This window comes from Lampetra planeri, chromosome 29 (genome assembly GCF_965212315.1).
Source record: "Lampetra planeri chromosome 29, kcLamPlan1.2.h2, whole genome shotgun sequence".
NCBI classification, from domain to species: Eukaryota; Metazoa; Chordata; class Hyperoartia; order Petromyzontiformes; family Petromyzontidae; genus Lampetra; species Lampetra planeri.
Genome location: NC_136135.1, coordinates 6,648,051 through 6,670,025, shown reverse-complemented (window position 1 = coordinate 6,670,025; position 21,975 = coordinate 6,648,051). Strand labels below are relative to the sequence as shown.

Here is a 21,975-nt window from a genome sequence, read left to right as displayed (position 1 = left end):
GAACACCAACCATTTGTTTCTCAGATATATTTGTTATTTTGTTTCATTTTAAGGCAGCGTTGTTGATGAGTGTGTTGAGTTACTTAATTGTGCTTGTGCCCCACTGCATAGAATTTAACTAAACAGCAGGTATTGAGAGACCTTATTTCTCCATAACCAGTTGCTGCAAGGATTAAAACCGTGTAAATATAATAAATCAAGCTGACAAGAAGACGCTGTTTCAAGTTACCAAACTAAATTTGTCCAAAGTCAAGTCACAGTTGAATTCCTCCTCAAGTGAACATTGAAGCGACGCTAATCTACCAATCTCCCATATACTGTACAGCCCCGAGACCTGCGGTACGGTGCTAAAGAGGTTCAATATACCCACACACACGTAGCCTATTTAACTACGTAGAAGTTAAACACGCAGAAGTTAAATATGCGTACACACGACTGCCTATTGTTTGCAAGTCACGGTGTCTAGGCAGCGAAAATGAATAAATAAAACTTGCCTTTCGCAATCAAATATCACTCATCCGTACAAACCCCGTTCTTTCCATCACGAGTTCATTTTGGCATGGAGTTTCAAAAAATTCCCCCGCTCTCTCCCTCTCTCTCTTGCACGTTCACGACGTCGTGTGGGAGGTGGTGATTGACGTGAGTCGCCGCATCAACCACCACCGTCACCACCACACGCCCTCCTCCCTCCCTTATTAACTCTCACCACGAGCGCAACTTCGCTTCATTCTCTTCCGAGCTCGCAGTGCGCGCGTCTCCCACTTCGCCGCCGTTCGCCACCACGACGACGACGACGATGGCCACGAAGATGATGATGATGAGGACACCGATGATGTCGATGTTGCTGCTCGTCGCTGCGACCACCCTCACCGCCGCGCAGAGTACGTAACCGTCTTCAACGCGTGCTTCTCACAAACATGCAACTTGCCTCGGACCGCGACGTGCGGTCAAGGAGACGTTTTAATGGCCCATTTTTGGGACGGCGAATGCGTCGATTTAGCGGGCGACTGCTTTTTTGTTTGGTTCGTTTCGTCCGCTCCGAGCGAGAGCGAGAGCAGCAGAAAGGAGCAACGCGAACGTTGCTGCCAACGCCCTCTGCTGCTGCAAAGGTTGCGATGAGGTCTGAGCCGGACAGAAGCCACCGTTAGTGTCGTCCGGGGTTGGCTTGGAAGGCCTTCGGGCAACCTTCTAAATTCGTAACACGGACGCACGAAAGACGTTGGCACAACAAAAAAGTAAATGCGTGGAGGACGCACGCATGCAGACTGCATCGTTACGTATTCTGTTTGGCGTTAGGTGTTTGTTAAAACTTTGTTTAACATCGACTGTCGTGCATGCCACCCTCGTCTGTCATCACACAGCAATGTTCTTGACTGATGTTCAGAGGGGGTAGGGGGGGGGCATTTTTGCCGATAAGACATCCGTATGTGAGGACCGCCACACATTTGAAACGATTGAGGGTTTGACAGCACGATAATGATGATGATGTGGGGTGTTCTCACTCGTTGTGTATTTTCGGGGGCCGCACTAAAGGCCACCAGGGGCCACTAGTGGCCCAAAGGCCTTGCAATGAAGAACCATGTCCTGCAGGTTTGACTGAATATTCGCAAACCTTAAACGCCTAAATATTAATTTAGCCTTCGTGTAATTAGCCTTTGGTGCTGCTCCGCATATGCATTTGCACTAAATTGTTACTTTGAACGATGTTTTCTAGTTTTTCGCTGATTTTTTTCTGACCTCTTGTTTTTGTTTTCACCTCGGTACAGAATATGCAGTATAATTCCTCTTATCCGTTGTGATGTAGCGGACCAATATTATGGGTCCTATTTTTCGCGCCTTTATCCGCAATTATATTCTACTTATCCGGGGAGAAAATGTTTTGCGGATAATCATGGATAATTAGGATACATTTTACATTCAACTCCAATTATTCACTAAAAAACATGGGTAATTGGAAACCGTTTCACAATTACTTATGGGTACATTCCTAGATGACCCGGCGGATAATTGGGGGAATAGGACCGAAGGTGATTCGAGGATTTTTCGTAGATAACAAGACGTGTGGATATTATCTGTAACTCGCATCTCCATACCTCCTTATGAATGATGTTCATCTAATTGATTTAGCACCAAACAAAATAAACATGAGAGTGGGTGATTGACTGACTGTGGTGTGGTTAGGATATGGTGAATTAGACAATCTGTACAATGCAATGAGCTCAATTAAAAAAGTGGGATAAAATACGTTTTAGATTTCACAAAGATGCACGTCATAACCAGAGTGTTATGTTTAAAACAAAAAGCAGGAAAAACACATTGGCTCTTCACTTTATGTAGCAGAATTATATTATTTTATTTATTTGACCAGGTAAGGCCCACTGAACCATCCATAGAGCTCTTATTCAGAAGCGACCTGGCCACGACTGATAGCTCAACGAAGTGGCTTATCACGTGGAAATCTGCTTCAGCCAAATGCTCTAAACGCGTGATGTTGATTATAAATGTGGAGGGGAACCCCGGAGGACCCAGAAATAAATCCACACGAGAACATGCAGACTCCAAATATACAGGCCTCAGAGGTCGGGATTGAACCCACGACCTCCTGCCTACTGGGCAAGGTATTTAACAGCTCGCCACTATGGCGCCCCTAAATTACATCTACTGGGAATTGAAAATATGTGAAGCAAATGAACGTCACCATCATGAAACAAACATTTCTCGAGCTATTCACACCACGTGGTAAAGTGCTGCCCCCGACTACGTGCACCAGATTTTAAATTAAGCTTTTGTGATATGCACTTCCGTGGGCTGTTATTTAACGCAGACAGCACAATAAGGCTAAAGCTGGTAGAAAGACCAAAGTAAATACAATCAAAAGAAAGATGGAGGATGACAGACATTATTTGGCCTTGTTTCACCTACAAACGTGGGTCAATGTAGCCCGCATGCCCAGCCACCGCATGCCAAGTAGCTTCCGTTTGGCGGGGGGGGGGGGTTAAACGGGTACAACATAGGCTGGAGAAGAGATGGAACTGATGCGCTACGGGAGGATGTGGAGCTGAGTGGACTTTCCGAAGACTGGTACCAGTGGTGTCAAGATCGGCCTCTTTGGAGGAAGCTCGTGAAGGACGCTACTGGGCAGTTGGAGGCAGTCGCCCTCCAACGCTCACAACAAGGCTAAAATGCTGAAAGTTGGCAGAGTAGGGGGTACAGCTGATGCATCTTCCAGTCATCTCAGGCAGCCAATCCATGGCACCTGGGTCTGTCCCGTGACCTCCTGCCAGCGAGCCTTCGACACTTCACGTGGCCACAAAGTGCACCTGGCCTGGCACAGACGCCGTGATGACGTCACCGCCAGTTAGTGGCGAATGGCGGGTATTGGTATACAACCTGCAATTTTTTCATAAAACAATGCAGTACAGTACTGTATCGGAATAATTAAAAGGGTTATTAAATAGAGTAATTGAAAATGGGAGTTTCTGAATTTCCTGACAGGTTATTTGGTCGTATTGTACAACGCAAATATGCATGAAACGTGTGAATACGCATCGCTGTATGGACTCTTGTATGCGAGCACCTATTGAGGACGCACAAGTTGCATAATGAGGTCACGAGCACGTCTTCCGTGAAGCCGCTATGTCGCTCCCAAATGTCTTCACAATGAGGGGAAGCTGTTCTTGCAGGATATGAATTGTACCGGATATTCTGCTTAAAAATTAAAAAAATTCAGTCATATGATTGGCGGGTCGCAAGCAGTTCCACCGTTTTAGTTGCTAATTAGTGTCGGGATCGTATCACGGGATGATATTTCAATCTGGAATCCTACAGCTAGCAGTGAAATATTGTTTCGCTTGTTTATCCAGGAAAGCCAAGCTGAGTCTCACGACTTTTTTTTCAGGAGGGTTCTGTCAGCTCTTGCAGTAAGGGGGGAGGGGGGGGAGATTGCTATGTCTATTCCGATTGAGTAATTTGAAGGTTATTTATCAGATTTTTGGACCATGGCACTCTCACACAACGGCCTACTATTGCGAACGTATGTGCAAATGTTGAACTTCTTTCGCACCGTACGTAGCCAACCGTGCCACGAATTGGAGGTGCCAATGACGTCACGGGATCTCTGACGTCCACTGTGAAAGGAGACGGCGCGTTTCGTTTTCCGTGAATGCGCTCGCAGAATATAACCAGGGCGGCCATTGGGTTCGAACCGCTGAAACAAAATGTCAAACGAGCTACCGTGAGGCCACTTCACCGCCCCAGAAGATGTTGTTCCAATGGCTTTTTTCAAGTCCCTTCAATAAAAATCGATCCATGATATTCAGCAGTGGAATACAGTACCAGAGTGCTCTAAATTATTCGGAATCAATCTTTAGCTTAGCAAATTCACACACCAATATTTAAACATAGGAATGAGACGTTTATATTTTAATTGCATGGGTGGAGGAATGGCTAGAAACGCTACGTTAGAGCTAGGCTGACTGTGGACTCTGGTCCATTTCGATTGATAAAACAAATGCTACAGGAGGATATCATTGGTCTGCAAGATCAATGGGCTGATGGGACTATACAAAAAATACTTTTTTTTAATGTGGAGACATGGTCTTTTTTTGCCAGTATCAAAGTATGAAAATAAAGAATAGGTTTTACCTTTTCTGGCAGTAAAACAGGTTTTTCGATGTTTAAACACCAAATAGAAACCTTTTTCAAGGAATCAAGTCTGAATTAACGACACGTACTTGTGGTGAACATGCAAACAAACATGCTGCGATAATATTTGCATTGTCTATGATAACACGATGTAAGACAATTTTTGTTCCTGGGTGGTACTAAGTGTTATTTTTTAATTGCTTATGCCAAAAAAGTATAGAAAATGGCTATTATTCCCCAAAAACTTTGCTTTTGTGACCAGGACTTTATGTGAAGGAATGACACAAATGCACACCACGTTTTCTCATTGAAAATAGGTACATTTCTAAATATCACCATCCTGGTCACAAAAGCAAAGTTTGTGGGGAATAATAGCCATTTTCTGTACTTTTGAGGCATAAGAAATTAGGAAATTAAACTTTCTACCCAGGGACAAAACAGATTGTTCCACAGTGTCATATTTTAACAGAAGTATGTTTATTTCCTTATCCTTTATGCGCCAAAACAACGAATAATATTTCATGAAACAGTAATACGATTTTATACATTATCTAGATCCGCTTTTTGTGTTTAGTTTTTTGTCTTTCCCTGCACCTCTGGTTAGCACGGTTGGTCACGTACGGTGCAAAAGAAGTTCAGCATATGCACATTGAACAATGTAAAACAAACAGAGCCATGACATAGACAGATAAAAACGGACAGGGATTGCAAACTGTTGCACGAAGGACAGACAACTTGGGCTCTGGAGTGGTGTCATGGATATCCGTGGGCAAAAGCTTTATAGCTAATCGGATTCCTCCAGTATAAATATTGAGATTCTGTTATGATTCTCCCGTTTTCCAACTTTTTTTTTGGCTCAAAAGAGGTATCACTGCCCTTAGCAGCTGCAACAACAACAAGAACAACCGTCATTCGCCACTAAGTGGCGGTGACATCACCACGACGCATGTGCCAGGCTATGTGCACGTTGAGGCCACGTGAAGTGCTGAACGCCCGCTGGTAGGAGGTCACGGGGCAGACCCAAGTTCCATGGGTCCACTGCAGAGGTCGCAACCGGGTACCCGATACCCGTACCCTACCCGATACCCGGCTACCCGTACCCGGCCGGGTACGGGTACCCGTTTGCGACCCTGGTGTGGCCGGGTACGGGTACGGGTAAGGAATCAAAACCCGTTTGCGACCTCTGGTCCACTGACTGACATGACTGGTTGATGTACCAACTGTATCCCCGACTGTAGCAGCTGCACACAAACAAACAAACAGCCACTTTTACACATCTAGCAGCGGCTTTTGGCTCACCATCGAACCCATTTCCTTCCGACATTAGGAAGCCACTGGAGCGATGCACTTTTAAATCAAGATTGAAAACGTATTTCTTTAAAACTGATTTTTGTGCTCAGTTAGATTGAAAACGTATTTCTTTAAAACTGATTTTTGTGCTCAGTTAGATTGAAAACGTATTTCTTTAAAACTGATTTTTGTGCTCAGTTGTTGTCCCTCACCCGCGCCTCCGGTGAGCACGGTTGGCTACGTGCGGCACGAAAGGACTTTGTTCAACACACATCTCGGGAGTGTGCAGCGCTCCAGAGCCGTGACCCCGTGACCCAAGCAGCTCATTGGCATGCGAGCCAAGTCGCTTTTCCCCAGCGATGCCGCACTCGAACCGAGGCCACGCCGTTTTACCACCGTGGTTTGGCTCGTACGCACAACGAGCCCCACCACGTGTTTGTAAATCTTGTTCATGTTTTTGTTTTTTGTTTGTTGCGGTTGCACCCACTTCAAGAGCCGCATGGCTCACAGGGCTATACCGAATAAATGAAAAACTGAACTAAAAATTTTGAGCCAATTTCCGAGAAATGCACTGCTACACTTGAGAGCGGTGGTAATTAAATTAAAGTATTTTAATTGTACAGAGGAAGATTCCACCCCCCCCCCCCCCCAGGTTTGATCTTTTTTCAGTGGCCATTAAAAAGGGTCGATATTAAATTATAGCGCAACACACATAGCGTGTTGTTGCGCGCTGTTTGCCTGCGACTAAAACAATCTGAAGGTAACCGTTTTCATTCGGTCTTGGAAGCTAAGCAGAGCAGAGCTTGGTTAATTCTTTCAATAAAAAAAACCCATCTCTTGATTTCTAGATTTGAAGCTTTCGTGACTGCAAGGATTCATACTCTTAGGTTTTTTCGGTAAAGTCACGTAGGTAAAAATAAAAATAAATAAAAATAATAATAGAAATAAAATAATAAATCACCACGTTTCGGAGGCAACACAAGTCTCCGTCATCAGGTGGGACCGTCACAGCTAAATATACTGTATCAAGTGAGAAAAAAAACATAAGAGTATAAACCCCATCTCAACAGCACTGTGGCCTTTTAGGTAAAAAAAAAGATATATACTGAATATCATAGGGGACGTTTCAGGCAATGCCCCTTCTTATTATGGCCCTGAGTTATGCGAACGCTGAGGCTGTCGCTCGGTGGAAAAGGAACTTGCGATGAGACGTTAACTGCAGTGGCTCTCGCTGTGTTTTACTTGTTGTGCTTTTTGCATTTGCTGTACAGTGAGTAGGGAAGACTTCGCATTGTCAGCACGATGTTATCGCACTGCAAAGAGAGGAAGCAATGTCCCAGCGAAGCAAATTACTCGCACGATCCATCATCTTAAAAATAAACGACACTATAAATAAACATATTTATGCTGTTACGGTGTGGGATTTCTCATCTCGGCCGTGCACATCAAGAGAGGCCTTTTTGCTTAAAAAGAGCCCGTTTTCAGGCGAGGTAGCAGGAGGTAACCAGTCTTGTTGAGATCACGGGGATGAGCACATTGCAGTTGATCATCGATTCATTATCCGGCTGCTTCCAACATTATGCGGTGGTCCCGGGCCGATCCGGCGAAACCGCTCCAATGGCTGTAAGCAGTCTGACGATCGATACCACGTGCGTAACAAACACAAACATTTGCTATGCCCGACTTCAGTGTCAAATATTATAAACGGGACATTATACACTACGTACAAGTTAAACAATGCACGTATATACAGCACCCCGTGCAGCGTTTTCGAGATTGGAAGTAGTACAGTACATACGGTAACTTTTTAGAGCAGGATATTTATTCTTGTCCTTTTGTATGTTTATTAATGCCAATTTCACATAATATTAAAACATTTAAACACAAAAAAACCCATAATGTCACGCAAGAATATGAAAAGTAAGCTAATTTAAATAATGATGATTCGTCATGGGACCTCCTTTGCCAGTACCAAAATATGAGAATAGGTTTTCCCCCTTTTTCTGGCAACAAAACAGCTGTGTTAAGATGTTAAAACACCAAACTGAAACCTTTTACAAGGAATCATGTCTGCATTAACCACAATGCTCGTGGTCAGAATGCAAACAAAAAACATACTCTGATAATATATACATTGTCTTTGAAACTGATTGGTCCACACCAGAGACAGCTTTCTTTCGAGCCTAGTCTCAAGCGGTGTTAGATCAGTTTCAAAGCAAATGCATATATTATCAGAGTATGTTTTTGGTTAGCATTCTGACCACAAGTATTGTGGTTAATGCAGACATGATTCCTTGTTAAAGGTTTCAGTTTGGTGTTTTAACATCTTAACACAACTGTTTTGTTGCCAGAAAAAAGGGGAAAACCTATTCTCAATGATGATTCGTGATTAATTATCCGGCGTTTTAGGAAATCCGGCACCCTCTTCCTCCCCCGAAGCCGCCGGATAATATAATCGATCATCGACTGCAGTTGTCATTCAGAAAAGAGAGCAAAAAGAAGACTGTTTAACACGTTGTAGGCTTTCGCAACCAATATTATTCATAATAAACGTTGTTTGGGTTAAATTGCGTTATTTATAAATGTGTCGTAACCCTCCACCACCCGACATGGGAAATCAGCAAAAAAGTGTCACGTTGACAAAAGACAAATCGTTCACTACTTTAGCCCAGCGGTGTGTTGAAGAGTGAATCCACAACATTTACAATTTTTGGAGTACGACGTCTCGCTGGTAATTGCATCCAGCATCATCGGGCAATTCGCCGGTCTAACCCAAAAACTTTATTACGAAAAGAAGACTGGCAAACCGGATTTGGCCATGTGAAGCAGCAAAATTGATGTTTTTTTTCTGTCTAATGCACACCGTGTCCAACCAGCGCACTGCGTGTCGCAGCATGTCCTTCTGTTCCCCTACCCTGCCGGCACTGCTCAAATTTGGCAATCACTCACATCGTTATTTTCCCAAAGTTATTATAACCCTTTGCTCAGCCCACTGTGATTAAAACAAAAGCAACAGACAGCCCTGAGTAAATGTCACGTGTTGTGTCATCGTCATCATAATTTACATGTATTTGTGAGGCGCCTTCCACTAATGTACGCTAATTGCTATGAAGGTGGCGATGAATGTCTAATGTCGGTTTGCTGCTACGGCATTCGGTATTTAACAATACAATAAGGTATTCAATTCCATCGAATGACGAATTTCTCTTAAAATGTTACCTTAACTCTGTAAAATGTATGTTATGTATGTATGTTGAACTTCTTTCGCATTTTCTTGGTTCTTTCGGTAAAGTCACGTAGAAGGGAAATAATAAAAATAAAATACAATTGTATTTTATTATGTTGCATTTGAATGTTTTATTTTTTGTTATTTTATTATTTCCCTTCTACGTGACTTTACCGAAAGAACCAAGAAGATGAATCCCTGCGGTCACGAAAGCTTTAAATCGAAATTTCTTTCGCATTGTACGGAGCCAACCGTGCTAATCGGAGGTGCGGGGGAAGGACAACAATCTAAACACAAAAAGTAGTTCTAAAGAAATTAATTTTAAATCTAGATTTCAAAGTGCATAGCTCCAGTGGCTTCCTAATAATTGCCACGTTTGCATGCTTTTCATGTGGCTTATAGTACAATTAAAATATTGCTGAAAAGTTATTAAACGGTAGGTCGCTCAGGATAAATAAGCTTGCTCTTCGTCTTTTAATAATTTAAACGTTACATTTTATAGTGCGTACAACTCAAGAGGCTTCCAGAAAATGATGTTATTTAACCAAAGTGCTGTAAATGTAGCCTAAAAATATTCCACGAAGCACTGATTTAATGGGTAAAAGCTATATTTTTTGGGACCTTTATTATTGTGAACTTTAATTGCTATCATTTCATAATAAAATATTTGTCAATATATCTTTTCCTCGTAAAATGTGCAACAGTAAAACTGATGTAATAATTTTGCAAAACGAATGATACAATTATCGTGAATCTTATGACTAATATATCGTATGATATATTGTAGTATTGGCATATCGAGGTGACCAAAAATACCCACGTGGTCAGTGCAGACATTTACTCACGCAGAGGAGAAAATGCCTCAGAATTACATAGTGTTATGTGTGAATACCTGCACACTGGTAAGTGGGAATATAGCCGAGGCATCATAGTCCGAATTAACTCTGACTTATTACGATGCCTGGTGCATTCCTTGCATTTTAGACCTCCTAAAAGTGTTCTTAGGTTTTTTCGGTAAAGTCACGTAGGTAAAACATTAAAATTAATAAAAGTAAAACAAAATAAAAATCACGACGTTTCGGAGGCAACACAAGCTTCCGTCTTCAGGTGGAACTTTTATTAATTTTAATGTTTTACCTACGTGACTTTACCGAAAAAACCTAAGAATATGAATCCTTGCAGTCACGAAAGCTTCAAATCTAGAACTCCTAAAAGTGATGGAGGCTAAAAGATGACGACAATGATAATGGCGACCTATGAAAGACTAACGTTTAATTTCTCTTCACAGATGGTGATGTCATACTGAGAATACGTACGTCTAGACAAAACATTTTCGAGGGCGACAACTTTACCATATCTTGTACCAACTCGTCTGGATATTTAAATCCAAATTCCACCTTTTCCTGGGAGCTGCCACCGAACATCGTCATCCCAGAGCAGCAGTTCTCAGACAACAAGCAAACCATCAGCATCGTGTCAGTCAGCAGGAAGTATAATGGGAGATACAAGTGCTCCATCGTTGGCACAAGCTTTGCAAACGACAAGACCATTGACATTTACTGTGAGTAACCCAGCAAACTGACACTCAGAGAAAGGCGTTCCTTCAGCTCTTTCACCATTACTTTTTGGTTCTTTCGGTAAAGTCACGTATAAAGATAAAATAATAAATTAAATAATAACATACGACGTTTCGATTGCAACACAAGCAATCATCCTGCAGTCACGTAAGCTCCAAACTCTTTCACCATATTCCTCTGAAAGATACCGCTTTCCAGAATCACTACACAGGAGTTTAGCAATGGAAAGGAAATGACTAAACGCTCCAAAATTCATACCGCTAACTCTACCATATTCACGTATGCACTTAATGCTGAATGGCGATTGTTTTTGAGAGTTTTTCCAGTGAGGAAAGAATTTCATTCCCTTATAGAATTCATAATAACATTGAGGTGAAAACTCACCTCTTGGATAATTAACGTCCCTATGGCAGGAAGGAAACTGCACAGGAAAACCACTCCCCACACGAAGTGGTACTAATTTATCTACCGCAGTCAGCGATGATGGGCTGAATTAAAACCCCCAAGCAGGAGTTGAGCTCGCAACCTTCCGATTGCGAGCTGCTGCTGACCCACCTGGCCACTTACACAACTGCTCCATCACTTGCCGTGGAAGCCTTAACAGTTCCACACAACCAGTACTTTGGCCGTGACGGTTTGTGAGGCCAAAATGTGATGCGTTTTTAAATCCTTTATATTAAGTTCACTTGCTTGCTTGCATGCTTGCGCGCTTACGACCGTGCAAATCTTTCGGTCATTTTTTTAACCCACTTCCCGTGATCCAATCGAGCTAATTTATTTTCGTGAAAAAAAAATTCCATAACTTTACACTTTTTAGGATAAAATGTTTTATATTGAATTACCAATTGCTTAATGGTGGCAGGCAATCATCTGACCCATAGGTGGCAGCCATCTCAAGCCAGAGGACGAGAGAACTCTAGCCGCCACGCATATAAAGGATTTATAGTGAAAAACTTTGTTTTTACGGGTTAATTTTTACGTCTATTGTGTGCAGACCCACCGCAGGACTTGAAAATAATGGGAGGCCACGCATCTCAACAGAGATATGAGAAGTTACTGCATGTGTTCGTCGCAGAGGAAAGTCCACTGACTCTCACCTGTGAAGCAGTTTCCAATCCAACGCTGGAGTGGTCATGGTGGACTTCGGATACTGATCTCAACAAATTCACCAATGTTCTGTCCGTAAATGAACCGCGAAATGGCACCAATTATACTTGCAAAGGCAAATATGAAATGGACAGTCAATTGTACGAGATGTCAGCCAGCATCATCATTGAGGGTAAGTACTGTGTGAAAGATGTTTTTTGGGTTTTCAGCAGACTTTCTTGTTTTTTTGTCAATACCAAAATATAAGCCTAAATACCCATGGCATTTTTGGATCATTCAAATCCATACTTTTAATATCCTTAACGTGTGCCTTTTTAAATCTAATTTCCCCTCACGTATATCGTCAGTGTTTCGTACGAAAATACGTACAGCAGATTTCAACACCTGATTGTGGGTTATATTCTTCCCGATGGTTCTGAGTTCGTGTCCAGTCGATTTGTTTTTTTATGAGACTCTAGTCACTGCCGTGTATGTACTGTAAGAGTGCCTCATGTAGTCGACAGCCTCTAAACTATCCAGTGTTAGTTACATCGAGTACTGCCTGGCGAAGCTGCAACGATTTGGTGGGAATACAGGAGCTACCATAGGAATGTGGAATTTCTCACTGGGAGTGACAACTGTGCACACAGATGCAGGGAAAGAACCCCAGACTCCGGAATTACCGTCCCCACAGATGTTTATCCTACCATAGACCAGATTTTAATTCAATGACCTGCCTTCCTTGGGTCGTACTTGTCAGTTATTACATCCCACTCCTTTGTCTTTCAGTTGGTGGCATACGCTAGAACTCCATTTCTTTAGCTTTTGTGTAGGAGGGTTAAGCTTTAGGGATTAGGACCAGGTGTTGGTGTTTAGGGCTACGGTTATGACAACATTTCTGCCGGAGCTGCCTGGGGCTGATCTCTGGAAAATGTTTCCCTATCCCCACCCCTCTTTCTCTTATTCTCTCTCGGGGGGAGCAGGGTCTAGGGGGTGGGGGGGGAGGTGGTTGGATGATCCTTGAAGAGATTCCATGAGAAATTAAGCCTTAGTTAAAACTGACACCTTTTTCACGGAGCGTCAACCCAAGTTTGTATAACCCATTGTTGTATAACCCATTGTTGTATAACCCATTGTTGTATGACCCATTGTTGTATGACCAATTGCTGTATAACCCATTGTCGTATAACCCATTGTTGTATGACCCATTGTTGTATGACCAATTGCTGTATAACCCATTGTTGTATAACCCATTGTTGTATAACCCATTGTTGTATAACCCATTGTTGTATGACCCATTGTTGTATGACCCATTGTTGTATAGCCCATTGTTGTATAACCCATTGTTGTATGACCCATTGTTGTATGGCCCATTGTTGTATAACCCATTGTTGTATAACCCATTGTTGTATAACCCATTGTTGTATAACCCATTGTTGTATGACCCATTGTTGTATGACCCATTGCTGTATCACCCATTGCTGTATAACCTATTGTTGTATAACCCATTGTTGTATAACCCATTGTTGTATAACCCATTGTTGTATAACCCATTGTTGTATAACCCATTGTTGTATAACCCATTGTTGTATGACCCATTGCTGTATAACCCATTGTTGTATAACGCAACCCTCACCTGAGCAGTTGATCTGACGCTTCCAATGTTGCAGAGTTGCAGCGTCCCATCTCGCGCCGATGATTACTTCTAGCCGAGCAAATTGTCACTGCAGTGCATCTATCAACGTGCTCACCCCGTGTGTCCCTCCCTGTCCACAGTTCCTGTCTCCGTGCCCACGCTCACGACAAACAGCACAGGGGAGGCTAAAGAAGGAGACTCGGTCGCTATGAACTGCTCGCACGATAACGGCACGGGGCAATGGTATAACTGGACTCAGAATGGGCAGCCGATCATTGAGGTGGAAGAGAGGAATATTTTCTCCAAAGAAGGTGCCTCCCTGCTGGTGAAGGACATCCAAGGGCGTGACAGCGGGGAATACCAGTGCACGGTGCAGAACCATTTGGGCAGTAAAAGCAGCAACGTCTTCAAGATCAGCGTCACGTGTAGGTTGCTCACACTGCTGTATGCAACCATCCACGAACACCACATGTACGTGCACAACAACATCCCTGTTGTACATCCACTGCTGGATGAGGGACTCCCCACATTGTGCGGCATTGTGCGAGTTATTTTACTTTATTTGACCATGCTCGCCATAAATTAATTAATTATAGATGCAGGGACAAAGACGTAGAGTACGATTGACTTTTTTTCTGCACTGCCCTCTGCTGCCCATGATGTATCCACACAGCCCTATGCTATCCAGGCTCAACGCCTGCTGAGCTTCTGAAATCTAATGGGATTGGGCGCATTCCGGGTGATCTGGTCATAGGTTTGTGAAACAGCGTGAATGCAAGTGCAGCTCTGTCTTAAAGTGCTGGACAGACACTGTCATTAACACAATCATACAGATTTTTCATATCTTCAGTTGCTTTATTCAAAAATGAAAGTTTGGATTCTTTTGTGTGGCTTATGTAGAGCAACCATTAAAACATTTAGTTTGGAGTGATTTGGCCATTCAAATGCTTTGAGAGTTGAATTACAGATACACCACATTTTAAAATCATGTTTCAGGCAGTGTGACATTTTGTGGTCCATGGTTTGGAGTTTGGAGTCACAGCCTTGCAAAGAAGATCCACATCATCCTTGGTCAAGCACTGCCTATTGTGGCCGCGGAAATATGAAGCTATACAGTGTGATACTTTTGTGTTGATGCAACAGCTTAATGGAAAGAATGATTCCCATTTACAAGCCTGAATCATTGCAGTAGGCAATACCCCTTAGTTTAGAGATGTGAGGAAATTCCTCTGGTGGAACAAATCTACTATTGAGTCACTCCTGTCCACATGGTGATTGACAAATATATGGATCACAGGATAATGCAATGTTAAGTTAAATTACAGTCGGTGGACCTCGGTAGGGCATATTGGTAGGAGAGATGATCATTGATGAAATAAACCAGTGAAGGTATGGCAGTCGAAGGAGAGCACGCCCCTGAGATGATGACCATCGCAGACACGATGTGGTGATGAACTCGTGGACAGGTGATGGAATGTGCCATCGCAGAACCACGGGGGATGGTGACGGTATAGGTTAGGAAGGCTTTCATCCGGCAGTGGATAAACGGATGATGACGACGATGATGAAAAAGCAAATCTAAAAACACACGGTGAAATAAATAACTACTGCAATATCGTCGGCATGGAAGTTAAAACAAAAATGTCTTTTAATGTTTTCGGTGGATTTTTTCTCTCTCTCTCGTTTGTCCTTCACAGCTGAAAATAGGTTTATTTATATCGTGATCGCTTTAGCGGTCATTGCATTGTCGGTAGCAGGCGGGCTGGGAGGCATGCTGCTCTGGCGCAAGTTGACACGCAGTAGATCGTAAGTCCTCCACAAGCACATTCTCACGAACCATTCACCACGATTCATAAATATGCGCTCAACCGAAACATAACGGAGGGGTGGGTGACGGTGAAGTCCGAGTCTTGATCAGGGGTTGGCAAAACCTGCGGCTCTTCAAGGACTGCTTCGTGACATTATGTATTGAGGGCCATCTCGTATTCACGTGCATTGTGGCTCTTTAAATATTGAATTTCTTACCGAATTCGAAAAAAATGGCTCCTCTCGTTAATTTGGTTGCTGACCCCTGGTCTAGATATACTTGTTTGCCCTTGACGGTACTTCATGAACTGGTCAGTGTGGATTGAAATACCGTTGTCTCAAGGACTGATGCAAGGGGTGCCATGGTGGTGAGATGTTAACTACCTTGCCTGGTATGCAGGAGGTCGTGGGTTCGATCCCAACCGTGACGCCTGCTGCTGTATATTTGGAGTTTGCATGTTCTCCTCGTGGTCACGTGGATTTTCCCCTCCACATTTAGAAACATGTATTTAGAGTATTTACCTGCTAGAAATTTCCACGTGATAAGCCATTTCGTTGAGTTTTCATTTGTGGCTAAACAGCAGATAGCACCCTCCACGAATGTAAGCTAATGGTCGGGATTGCCAAGTGTGATGACTGCTTCCCCCAAAGCTCCTATTCCAATTTAAATAGTAAGAACTATATAATGAATGGTTAAAGCGAACACTGCTAGGCACCTAAATATGTGAATCCTATATTAATACTTTGGTATGGTAAAAAAAAAGAAAAATGTGTATCCCCAAATCTGTTGGTACTAATGACACGTAATTTATATCACTGAAAAGCATGTTTATTTCATTTGTGTTTTCCTGGATTTGTTTTTTGCCACAGATATGACCTTCTTAAGCAGATAAGAAAAATAAGCGAACATCCGCCTAAGCAAGAATTAGTGTGAATGTTGAAAACAGCATGAGATCCTGGAAGAGGGAGGGTTACAACATTCCAATAAGATAATTCGCTAATCGTGTTCTTCTTTGATTTAGAGGCTCGGCACGAAGGGCAGAGTAACCACTTTGCTCTGTGAGCGATGCTTTGGGAAGATTTGTAACACTGAAATCCGTTGATATCTGTATTGCAGAGGTCGCAAACGGGTTTTGATTCCTTACCCGTACCCGGCCGCACCAGCGTCGCAAATGGATACCCGTACCCGTACCCGGCTGGGTACGGGTACTCGTTCCCTACCCGTACCCTACCCGAAATGAGTGACAAACAGTGACTCACCAGTGACTCACGGTCTACCCGTACCCGTACCCGGCCGCACCAGGGTCGCAAACGGCTACCCAGCTACCCGTACCCGGCCGGGTACGGGTAGCTGGGTATCGGGTAGGGTACGAGTATCGGGTACCCGATTACGACCTCTGCTGTATTGTCAGAATTTCCATTTTTTTGCTCTTGACGTGTTGTGTTTAACAAGCGTGGCAGCGTGGCACAGCCGTAACACTTAATCCTAGCGGTTGTTTCCGACACGGGGCGCCTTTCTCCGTGTGGAGTTTGTACGTTCTCCCTCTGCAAGGGTTTCCCACACGGGTTCTCCGGTTTCATCTCAGAAGCTAAAAGCAATATGACGTCAATGGTATTGGCCAAACATCCCAATGGTGAAAATAGACCGGCAAATTACGACTCAATTGTTATTTCACATCGCAGCAAGAACTTGGCAGGACCCTCCTGAAAACCCGTTTTGAGACTATTTGCTGCGTAAACAAGCTAAAACATTATAATCATACTACATAATGATGGTGCGGATGACAAAAGCTGCACATCCAGAGAGCAGGTGATAAGCCATCAGCAGAGGGCCTTAGGCCCCTCCAGCCCACTGCAGGGGCTGCTCTCTGTGAAGAGACGAATGTGGGTATTTGTTTCCCCAAAAGGCCTCTTTGCGAATCAGAACAGGATTGCTCGTGCAGCTTTTGTTGTCAGTTTGTGAAAATCGACGGCTGTATTTTGAATCTCCTGTCGTCTTGCAAGCTGGTGCATCATCCAGATGAGTAACGTGAACACTGCAGTGGCCTGATTTCTGAATACTGTGGAGTGGCCTTAAGTTACTGGTGGGGACCCTATCAGGATTCCTTGCAGTCACGAAAGCTTCAAATCTTGGGACCCTATCAGCTCAGCCATGCAACACCCAACACGAAACGCATAATCAACGGCTTTCAACCCGTGGCTCGCACACCCCACCCTTAGCCGGAAGGGACAGATACTTTATTAACGCCACATTAAATTTCGATTTAAAGCTTTCGTGACTGCAGGGATTCATCTTCTTGGTTCTTTCGGTAAAGTCACGTAGAATGGAAATAATAAAATAATAAAAATAAAACATTATAAAATAATATAATATATTATTATAATATAAAATTTATTTTGTTATGTTTTATTTTTATTATTTCCATCCTACGTGACTTTACCGAAAGAACCAAGAAGATAACTCCACATTGCCAAGAGGCATGAACTTGAGATTTATCTGTATTGTTGCCATAGCAACTGGGCGGAGGGCTGTGGCGGGGAGGAGACACGGGGACCAGTAGTCTTGATCGAGGCTCCAGCATACAAAACAAAGGTTGAGAATCACTGAAATCCTGATGTAAAAATCAAGCGAGAGCTCCACTGCGGATATTTTAAAAGTCCTGGAGCAGCGTCTAAAGTGTGGGGATACATTCTAGATTTGAAGCTTTCGTGACTGCAAGGATTCATATTCTTAGGTTTTTTCGGTAAAGTCACGTAGGTGAAGCTTCCGTCTTCAGGTGGAACCGTAACAGCACGATAGCTGTATCAAGTGTTGTGATAGCTGTATCACTTGATACAGCTATCGTGCTGTGACGGTTCCACCTGAAGACGGAAGCTTGTGTTGCCTCCGAAACGTCGTGATTTTTATTTTATATTTGTTAAACTTTTATTAATTTTAATTTTTCACCTACGTGACTTTACCGAAAAAACCTAAGAATATGTGGGGATACAGGTGAAATGGAAGCGTAAAAAAAACTTTGAGCCATGCCATCAGAACTTCCAGTACCAATTGACACGAGGTGTTGCGTCGATGGCTGCGGAAGGTTTGTATGGTGCTCGTCTCATGCCGAGGCACCGACAGCTCAATTGGAATCTTAAATGTGCATAAGGAAAACGACAACTACGTGGACTGTAAAAACAACATTTTGTACGTAAAAAAAATCACTGTCTGAATGCTTGAGAAGTTTATAGGAATCCATCAGTGAATTAACCCACCGTACTGGCTTGGTTAAAGTTATGAGAATGATGGATTGAAGTTTATTATAATACAATTTAGTAAATCTGTATTTGTGTATTTGTGTAGGGTCATATAAACTGAACAGCAAGTAGTACACAAGTTAAAACGCAGAGCAACATGAATCTGCAAAAAAAGAGCAACAAAAAAGAAACCATTCTGCGACAGAACACGCTATACAAAGGCGATTGTCTCATTGGAATTAAAACGAAAATATTATTTATTTAATTTTACCAGGTAAGACCCACTCAGCTATACAGCTCTTTTTCAGAAGCAACCTGTCCACAAATTAATTATAGCTCAATGTGGAAATGTAAAGCAGCCAAATTATGGTAGCCAGTAAAAATACAGAACTTATAACAATCTCCAGCACAACTGCTGTACAATATCTCTCCCATGGGGGAAAAATGGGTATCCTTAAACCCGAGTTAGAATAATCACCTTAAATCGAATTCCCCAGAAAAGTCAAAGGAACATGTCTGTAAAGCACACACTCCGAATCAAATCAAAAGGGGAGGGAGATGAAATGGACAATAGGATTTATGAATCAGCAATTTTATATTTGCATTATAATATGTACCATCTCGCTTAAAAAAAAGACATGTGTTGAAGCGGGGATATTCAATACTTCAGCCCAGGGAACAGTCCTTAACTTTAGTTTCACTGTAATGTACAAATCATGAAAGGAAAGGATGGCGATTGGCTTCTAGAATGGGTCCCTCGATGCGTTGGTAGTATCCTGTTTAGATTTTTTCCCCCCCTCTTGACAGTCGCCTAGAACTGATCAATTTTTTAAAGCCAGGAATTAAACTGCTCTGTTACAGTGCTTGCACGTTTGGGTTATGGCAGGGTTAACCATTATGCTGAAGTGAACAATGGCTTCGCTGTGTCAGCAAGCTGGCATGGCTGTGATGGATGTATGGCTGCGGGAAATCACTTCCTTATGTCCATGGACCAATATTCGGAAATGAGTACCCACCCAAGGTAGCAAAAAACTTCAGTCGTACCCACTGGGTGGGGGGGGGGGCACGTGCCCCCCCCCCCCCCAATGATCCGATCTAAATCCCTAATTGGGGTTTATTAGTAATAAATCGGCATTTTGCCACTGTGTAGCATATTATTATGTGCCAGGGACTCTATGAGATGATAGGTCAATAGTCTGAGTCTACCATTGCCAATAAGTAACAGCACCTTATTGGTCACCTCGTGGCCTTATAAATCTCAACGTTCATCCTACAAAGTACCATCACAAGGCAGAAACACAAACAAATAGGCAACAAAAAACATGTTTGCCCGTATTGAAACGGCTGTACGCCGTATGGACCCAAAAACTAAATTTAACTGTACAAGAATACGGGGTAAACCGTATGGGTTGACAGGTATGTAGATGTGATTAACTTATATATATAGAAACATACTTGAGGTGTATCGTCCTGTGTCACTACTCCACGGTTTGTCGGAGCATATGGAACAAGCGGTTAAGATCGTACTTTGGGAAGTATTTGAAGGTATAGAGCCAATCACCAATGGTTCCAAATGTAACGTGTTACTTAATGTTAGAGAAAAGTTCCGAATGTAACGTGTTACTTAATGTTAGACGAAAGTTCCGAATGTAACGTGTTACTTAATGTAACGTTAGACAATAGTTCCGAATGTAACGTGTTACTTAATGTTAGACGAAAGTTCCGAATGTAACGTGTTACTTAATGTAACGTTAGACAATAGTTCCGAATGTAACGTGTTACTTAATGTTATAGAAAAGTTACAAATGTAACGTGTTTCTTAATGTTAGACGAAAGTTCCGAATGTAACGTGTTACTTAATGTAAGACAAAGGCCCAGCAACTAGAGACAATTTAAGATTGCAAACTGTGGCATGCAATGCGTGCGCTCGGGAAGGCGTCTCGGGGACACCAGTGACGATTATCTGAACCGGTCCTGGGCCTCCTCCCCTAGGTCGACTCAGCCTCAAATGAGTACCTGGTGCGGTGTGTAGTAAACATCGCCACTGGGGAGACAAAGGTGGCCGGGCGTGGTGCTGACCACCCACCCCCTCTTGTGCCGTGCCGGCCTTCATAGGTGCTCGCTTGCCCCAACAATCTGTTAAGGTTATACAGAGGGATCTTTGTCTTTTGGTGGTGTGATACTTCATTAATTGTGTACTGTATATATTGCTGCTGCTGCATGCGAAGATTGCGGTGTTTAATTTGAGGACTTTGTATATAAACTACTGTTGTAAATAAACGTTTTTAATAATAGTTTTGAATCTGTCTCACCAAGTTATTTCAATGCAACAAACCGGAAGAAGCGTGTTATGGCATGGCTATGTTTGGGTCGTTGGACTGCTACTCGTTATTTATGTATTCGTTTGTTTTTGATTAGCTAAGTTAGGGGTTTTATTTTTTGCATTATCTGTATAAGGGACCGGATAATTGACGTGCAGCATTGTGGGATGCAATTGCATGAATGACGCTCTCTAAAATGAAATTATTAAATGAAATTATCATCACTCAGTCCACTCTTCTTGGGTGAGACCCAACTCGTCCCGTACCAATTCACCAGATTGTACGGCGTGCGCGATGTGCTGGTTTTGGCAATCCACATCGCATCCGCCCCATCAAACAGCTCGGAAGCAGCACCAATACCGTTGACAAGGTACGAGCGTTATCAGGGTGACTGTCCTTCCTGTGCTGTATATCACCATAGCGAGCCGCTTGCTGTATTGCTGCCCAGCGTGTTGGTCTAACCTCATGGAATGCTGTAATGAGGCATGCTCAGTCCTGCCCAAAAAAACCAATCACTCTCTCCCAGACTGCTATGGACGTTTGAAAACTAATTTCTTTAGAACTGATTTTTGTGTTTAGTTTGTTGTTTTTCCCCATACCTCCGATTAGCACGATTGGCTACGTAGTGCGAAAAGCGCTAAACAGGCATACATGGACAAAATGCGCAACAGCCAAACACCCCTCTTATCACGCAGTTCCACTGATCGGCAGTTGTCAACGCCCTCCTGCCATCTTAAAATGACACCCTGCGTGCTGTCAATGTCCTGTGATAACACAGCAATGATTGTTGACTCGCTCGCATTGGTATAGGTTTAAACCGTTTTAAAAAAAAAATCAGGGTAAGGTAACACAGGTGCCGCAATTGATTTGACTTTCAAAATGTCAAACGCTGGTCGCGCTTGTTTTAGACCCAGGCAAATAACCCACCACAGTAGTTAAACACGGTGCTTTGTGTATTCTGAGCCGTTGTCGATTGCCTTTCAACCATACACGGACTCGTTTTTACCGATTGCTGGGCCCTGGACTTTCCACACAATCCTTTTGGGTAATGACCTCAAATCCCTAGAATTGGACGGGTCCCTCCCATGAATATTTGCCACGAGACGTATCGCAAGGCGGCTTTCAAAACATGTTTGCTCACTTCAAGCTCAG

The 21,975-nt window shown here is 43.0% G+C and overlaps 1 protein-coding gene across 2 annotated transcripts; it reads left to right on the top strand.

Moving 5' to 3' along the window:
- The first annotated feature begins 555 nt into the window (after positions 1-555).
- On the top strand, positions 556-20,804 carry LOC144728629 (cell adhesion molecule CEACAM2-like). Of its 2 annotated transcripts, none has more exons than XM_078608188.1 (6): positions 556-881; positions 10,449-10,721; positions 11,732-12,016; positions 13,600-13,884; positions 15,157-15,265; positions 18,609-20,804. In XM_078608188.1, the coding sequence occupies exons 1-6, from the start codon at positions 797-799 to the stop codon at positions 18,616-18,618; spliced, it is 1,047 nt and encodes a 348-aa protein (XP_078464314.1). In that variant the 5' UTR covers positions 556-796; the 3' UTR covers positions 18,619-20,804. The 2 variants fall into 2 exon arrangements, with proteins under 2 accessions (XP_078464314.1, XP_078464313.1); XM_078608187.1 differs by having other exon boundaries at positions 16,136-20,804.
- The last annotated feature ends 1,171 nt before the right edge of the window (positions 20,805-21,975 follow it).